The sequence below is a fragment of the Salvelinus namaycush genome, chromosome 12, assembly GCF_016432855.1.
Source record: "Salvelinus namaycush isolate Seneca chromosome 12, SaNama_1.0, whole genome shotgun sequence".
Taxonomy (NCBI): domain Eukaryota; kingdom Metazoa; phylum Chordata; class Actinopteri; order Salmoniformes; family Salmonidae; genus Salvelinus; species Salvelinus namaycush.
In genome coordinates, this window is record NC_052318.1 from 22,803,254 (window position 1) to 22,810,161 (window position 6,908).

The 6,908-nt window shown below is 46.1% G+C and overlaps 1 protein-coding gene across 1 annotated transcript in view; it reads right to left on the reverse strand.

Moving 5' to 3' along the window:
- The window catches only part of LOC120056997, a 101,860-nt gene extending 95,375 nt beyond the window's left edge, over nucleotides 1–6,485 (reverse strand). The window contains exon 1 of the mRNA XM_039005330.1: nucleotides 6,215–6,485. Coding sequence (XP_038861258.1) covers nucleotides 6,215–6,324 — 110 coding nt within the window. The 5' untranslated portion in view covers nucleotides 6,325–6,485. The remainder of the gene's footprint in view (nucleotides 1–6,214) is intronic.
- Between the last annotated feature and the right edge of the window lie 423 nt (nucleotides 6,486–6,908).

Below are 6,908 nucleotides of genomic sequence, written 5' to 3' on the forward strand. Positions count from 1 at the left end.
TGACCTAAAAAAAAAAGATCTGAATGGTTTGTCCTCAGGGTTTCGCCTGCTAAATAAGTTATGTTATACTCACAGACATGATTCAAACAGTTTTAGAAACTTCAGAGTGTTTTCTATCCAGATCTACTAATAATATGCATATCTTATCTTCTGGGGATGAGTAGCTGGCAGTTGAATTTGGGTATGCTTTTCATCCAAACGTGAAAATGCTGCCCCCTATCCTAGAGAAGTTAAGGAGAAGTATATCTTTAATTCTATGCATAACACTTGTATCTTTTATCAACGTTTATGATGAGTATTCCTGTAAATTGATGTCGCTCTCTGCAAAATCACCGGATGTTTTGGAGGCAAAACATTATTGAACATAACGCGCCAATGTAAACTGAAATTTTTGGATATCAATATGAACTTTATCGAACAAAACATACATGTATTGTGTAACATGAAGTCCTATGAGTGCCATCTGATGAAGATCATCAAAGGTTAGTGATTAATTTTATCTCTATTTCTGCTTTTTGTGACTCCTCTCTTTGGCTGGAAAATGGATGTGTTTTTCTGTGACTAGGCGCTGACCTAACATAATCAGATGGTGTGCTTTCGACGTAAAGCCTTTTTGAAATCGGACACTATGGTGGGATTAACACGAAGTTTATCTTTAAAATGGTGTATAATACTTGTATGTTTGAGGAATTTTAATGATGAGATTTCTGTTGTTTGAATTTGGTGCCCTGCACTTTCACTGGCTGTTGTCAAATCGATCCCGTTAACGGGATTTCAGCTGTAAGAAGTTTTTAAGAGCCAATAAAACGGCAGCCATCAAACAGTCCAGTCTTCTTGGGTATGACGCTACAAGCTTGGCACACCTGTATTTTGGGACTTTCTCCCATTCTTCTCTGCAGAACCTCTCAAGCTCTGTCAGGTTGGATGGGGAGCGTTGCTGCACAGCTATTTTCAGGTCTCTCCAGAGATATTCAATCAGGTTCAAGTCCGGGCTCTGGCTGGGACATTCAAGTACATTCAGAGACTTGTCCCGAAGCCACTCCTGCGTTGTCCTGGCTGTGTCCTTAGAGATGTTATCCTGTTGGAAGGTGAGCAAGTTTTCATCAAGGATCTCTTTGTACCTTCCTACATTCATCTTTGCATCGATCCTGACTAGTCTTCCAGTCCCTGCTGCTGAAAAACATCACCACAGCATAATGCTGCCATCACAATGCTTCACCGTAGGGATGGTGCCAGGTTTCCTCCAAAGGTGACGCTTGGCATTCACGCCAAAGAGTTCAACTTGGTTTCATCAGACCAGAGAATCTTGTTTCTCATGGTCTAAGAGTCTTTAGGTGCCATTTGGCAAACTTCAATCGGGCTGTCATGTGCCTTTTACTGAGGAGTGGCTTCCGTCTGGCCACTCCACCATAAAGGCCTAATTGCTGGAGTGCTGCTGAGATGGTTGTCCTTCTGGAATATTCCCCCATCTCTACAGAGTAACTCTAGAGCTATGTCAGAGTGACCATCGGGTTCTTGGTCACCTCCCTGACCAAGGCCCTTCTCCCCCGATTGCTCAGTTTGGCCGGGCGGCCAGCTCTAGGAAGAGTCTTTGTCGTTCCCAACTTCTTCCATTTAAGAATGATGGAGGCCACTGTGTTCTTGGGGACTTTCAATGCTGCAGAAATGTTTTGGTACCCTTAACCAGATCTGTGCCTCAACACAATCCAGTGTTGGAACTCTATGGACAATTCCTTTGACCTCATGGCTTGGTTTTTTCTCTGACATAGACTGTCAACTGTGAGACCTTATATAAACAGGCATGTGCCTTTCCAAATCATGTACAATCAATTGAATTTACCACAGGTGGACTCCAATCAAGTTGTAGAAACAGCTCAAGGATGATCAATGGAAACAGGATGCACCTAAGCTCAATTTAGAGTCTCATAGCAAAGGGTCTGAATACTTATGTAAATAAGGTATCTGTTTTTTTGTTTCTAATAAATGTGCAAACATTTATAAAAACCTGTTTTCGCTTTCTCATTATGGGGTATTGTCACGGCCGTCGTTGAAGGAAGACCAAAGCGCAGCGTTGTGAGCGTACATTACTTTTTATTTGGATAATGTCGCCAACAAAAACAATAAACAATACAAAACGACGCAAAGCTTAAGAGGGCTATAGTACCCCAAACAAAGACAATTACCCACACTGAAAGGAGGGAAAAAGGGCTACCTAAGTATGATTCCCAATCAGAGACAACGATAGACAGCTGGCCCTGATTGAGAACCATACCCGGCCAAAACATAGAAATAAAGAAACATAGAAAACAAAACATAGAATGCCCACCCCAAATCACACCCTGACCAAACCAAATAGACAAATAAAAAGGCTCTCTAAGGTCAGGGCGTGCCAGTACCCCCCAAAGGTGCGGACTCCGGCCGCAAAACCTGAACCTATAGGGGAGGGTCTGGGTGGGCATCTATCCGCGGTGGCGGCTCAGGTGCGGGACGCAGACCCCGCTCCACCTCTGGCTCACCCCCCTTTGGTGGTACCTCTGGTGCGGGGACCCTCGTCGCCAACCCCGGACTGGGGACCCTCGTTGCGGGCCCCGGACTGGGGACCCTCGTTGCGGGCCCCGGACTGGGCACCCTCGCTGCGGGCCCCGGACTGGGCACCCTCGCTGCGGGCCCCGTACTGGGCACTCTCGCTGCGGGCCCCGGACTGGGCACCCTCATTGCGGGCCCCGGACTGGGGACCCTCGTTGCGGGCCCCGGACTGGGGACCATCACTGGAGGCTCCGGACTGGAGACCGTCGCTGGGGGCTCCGGACTGGAGAACGTCACTGGGGGCCCCGGACTGGAGAACGTCGCTGGGGGCTCCGGACTGGAGAACGTCGCTGGAGGCTCAGGACTGGGGACCGCCGCTGGAGACTCCGGACTGGAGACCGTCGCTGGAGACTCCGGACCGGGGACCCTCGTTGGAGGCTTCGTGCCATGGATCATCACTGGAGGCTTCGTGCCATGGATCATCACTGGAGGCTTCTTGCCGTGGATCATCACTGGAGGCTTCGTGCCGTGGATCATCACTGGAGGCTTCGTGCCATGGATCATCACTGGAGGCTTTGTGCCATGGATCATCACTGGAGGCTTTGTGCCATGGATCATCACTGGAGGCTTCGTGCCGTGGATCATCACTGGAGGCTTTGTGCCGTGGATCATCACTGGAGGCTTCGTGCCGTGGATCATCACTGGAGGCTTCGTGCCATGGATCACCACTGGAGGCTTTGTGCCATGGATCACCACTGGAGGCTTTGTGCCATGGATCATCACTGGAGGCTTCGTGCCATGGATCATCACTGGAGGCTTCGTGCCATGGATCATCACTGGAGGCTTCGTGCCATGGATCATCACTGGAGGCTTCGTGCCATGGATCATCACTGGAGGCTTTGTGCCATGGATCATCACTGGAGGCTTCTTGCCATGGATCATCACTGGAGGCTTCGTGCCATGGATCATCCCTGGAGGCTTCTTGCCTTGGATCATCACTGGAGGCTTCTTGCCATGGATCATCACTGGAGGCTTTGTGCCATGGATCATCACTGGAGTGAGGAGACGTATGGGCAGTCTGGTACGTGGAGCTGCCACAGGGCTCACCAGGCTGGGGAGACATACAGGAGGCCTGGTTCTGGCAGCAGGCACAGGACTCACCAGGCTGGGGAGACATACTGGAGGCTTGGTTCTTGGCGGAGGCACCGGATACACTGGGCTGTGGAGGCGCACTGGAGGTCTCGAGCGTAGAGCCTGCACAACCCGTCCTGGCTGGATGGTTATCTTCGCCCTGCAAATGCGGGGCGCTGGCACAGGACGCACTGGGCTGTGCAGACGCACTGGAGACACAGTGCGCAGAGCCGGCGCAGGATATCCTGGGCCGAAGAGACGCACTGGAGACCAGGCGCGCTGAGCTGGTACCATTCGTCCTGGCTGGATGCTCACCCTAGCCCGGCAGATGCGGGGAGCTGGGATGTAGCGCACCAGGCTATGAGAGCGAACTGGAGACACCGTGCGCTTTACCGCATAACACGGTGCCCGACCAGTACCACGCTCCTTCCGATAAGCACGGGGAGTTGGCTCAGGTCTATACCCGGACTCAGCCACTCTCCCCGTGTGCCCCCCCAAAAAATATTGGGGTCTGCCTCTCGTGCTTACTCCGGGAAAAAGGGCTACCTAAATATGATTCCCAATCAGAGACAACGATAGACAGCTGTCCCTGATTGAGAACCATACCCGGCCAAGACATAGAAATAAAGAAACATAGAAAACAAAACATAGAATGCCCACCCCAAATCACATAAAAAGGGTCTCTAAGGTCAGGGCGTGACAGGTATTGTCTGTAGATTGCAGAGGAAATGGTTTTATTTAATTCATTTTAGAATAAGGCTGTAACGTAAGAAAATGTGGAAAAAGTTAAGGTGTCGTAATACTTTCCGAAGGCACTGTATAGCTCATCTGCATCTGTATACCTTCAGCTCAGAGAACATGGGGGATGTTATACTACACATCGGCAGAAGAATGAGGGCTAACAAGTGGGTTTATTGCCATACACCAAATAGTACTATGTTGTTGAAAATGGTGTACTCGTTGGGCCTCCCAACCAAACACACTTCTACCGTGTCATTTGTTAACCCAGCAATATTGACAGCACACTCTTCAGAGACATACAGTGCCTTCACACCTCTTGACTTTTTCCATATTTTGTTGCGTTACAGCCTGAATTTAAAATGGATTGAATTGAGATTTTTTGTCACTGGCATACACACAATACCACATAATGTCAAAGTGGAATTGTTTTTCTACATTTTTACAAATGAAAAGCTGAAATGTCTTGAGTCAGTAAGTATTCAACCCTTTTGTTACGGCAAGCATAAATAAATAAAATTGTTAACAAGTCACATAATAAGTTGCATGGACTCAATGTGTGTGCAATAAGTATTTAACATGATTTTTGAATGACTACCACATCTCTGTACCCCATACAAACAATTTATCTGTAAGGTCCCTGAGTCGAGCAGTACATTTTAAACACTGATTCAACTACAAAGACCAGGAAGGATTACCAATGGCTCGCAAAGAAGGGCACCTATTGGTAGATGGGTAAAACATTTAAAAGCAGACATTGAATATCACTTTGAGCACTTTGGGTGGTGTATCAATACAACGCCGCCACTACAAAGATACAGGCGTCCTTCTTAACTCAGTTTCCGGAGAGGATGGAAACAGCTCAGGGATTTCGCCATGAGGAGAAAATTCAGTTAAGAGTTTAATGGCTGTGATAGGAAAAACCTGAGGATGGATCAACAAAATTGTAGTTACTCCACAGAACTAACCTAAATGACAGAGTGAAAAGAAGGAAGCCTGTACAGAATAAAAAATATTATAATCTTACACTAGAGTATTTCGTGTGGAAAAAGTAAAGCGGTGTGAATAATTTCTGAAGGCTTTATAAGTATGAATCCTTCCCTGACTTAACCAGTTTGATATGTATCAAGTTCCCACAAGTCTCAAGAGGGCAGCGATTCTCAAAAGATGGCACCTGGGGCAGGTGCAGCAATACGGTAGAGTATCGACACACCCTCTGACAACTGAACTGTTTCGTACAGCGTTTTTGCCATGTAAAGAACGTTATCATTCATAACACAAAAGTAGCCTAAGGTTTAAAATACAATGTTTATTATTCAAGTTTATTGGGCCCTACTATATCAGAGCAGGCAAAAACGAGAATGTTTGTTCTATGGCGACCATTGTAGCTGTGTGAAGAGGGTTACTATAAACCACTCAATTGTTTTCTCCACTGTGACAGATGGTCAGATTTGTGCCAGTTCTCGCACTCGCCACTGCCTGGCACGTTACGTTAACGATCATAATGCTGTTTACTTTGCCATTAATAGCAAATGAATATGGTTACATTAGAGATATGTATCTACTTCGCTGCTGATAGAAAACAGAATGATAATGTTAGTTAATCGAGAGAACGGTTAACTAAGCCTACAATATAGATGGAAAATATAACAGATTGCGACCACTGTCTCTGCTAACGTTACTCGGGTCAAATCTCTGGCCCTCGTGCTTCACATCATATTCAAGCGCGGTTTTTATACAATCTTGCAATAACTACAATTTAAAACCATGACACTGATGTATTGTTATTGTTACAATGTTAACCGCGTATGAACCATACCTGATTTCCTCTGTTTTCTCAGGGTCCTGCGATTTACTTATTTGAAAAAGTCTGGAAAAGTTTCGGGCGATATCCTCCTGCCATGAACTTTGTCGTTTCATGTTTGACATAACGGTCCTGGAAAAAGTCACATCTGGACAAGGAGTTGAATAGCTTCGAGTCCCTGAGGTGACCTCGATAAAAATGTGTGAAACTATAGTTTCGTCAATTCCTTCATGTCTCGTCTCCTTATGGACATAATTCTGCGCTCTACTCCAGTCCAACCCTTACAACGCTGTAGCATAGGAAATGGGGGAGGAGCTAGGGTACTTGGCATATTCAAATTATGTGTAATTTTTCGTCATACAGTTGAGGTAGCATGGTCCAAGCTATGTCCCACTTTGCGTATTCCCTAATTGCCGAATGTCCATATTCCCACGGTACTCAAACCCTCTATAGTGATTATTAGTGACTGACTAGGCCTACATGTGGTAGACTATTTTGCATTTTAACATATTTCGTCTATTACTTTATCAAATGTAATATTTGATTTATTACATTTGAAATGATTTATGAGATGTTTATTGTCAGCTTCAGCATTAAAGCACAGAGGAAATGTATGATAAGATAATACATTTAGTCCAACAGTTAATTAAAATTAAAACCATACTTGAGCACTATACTGTACAGTATTCTCATATCAAGTCACAACCTG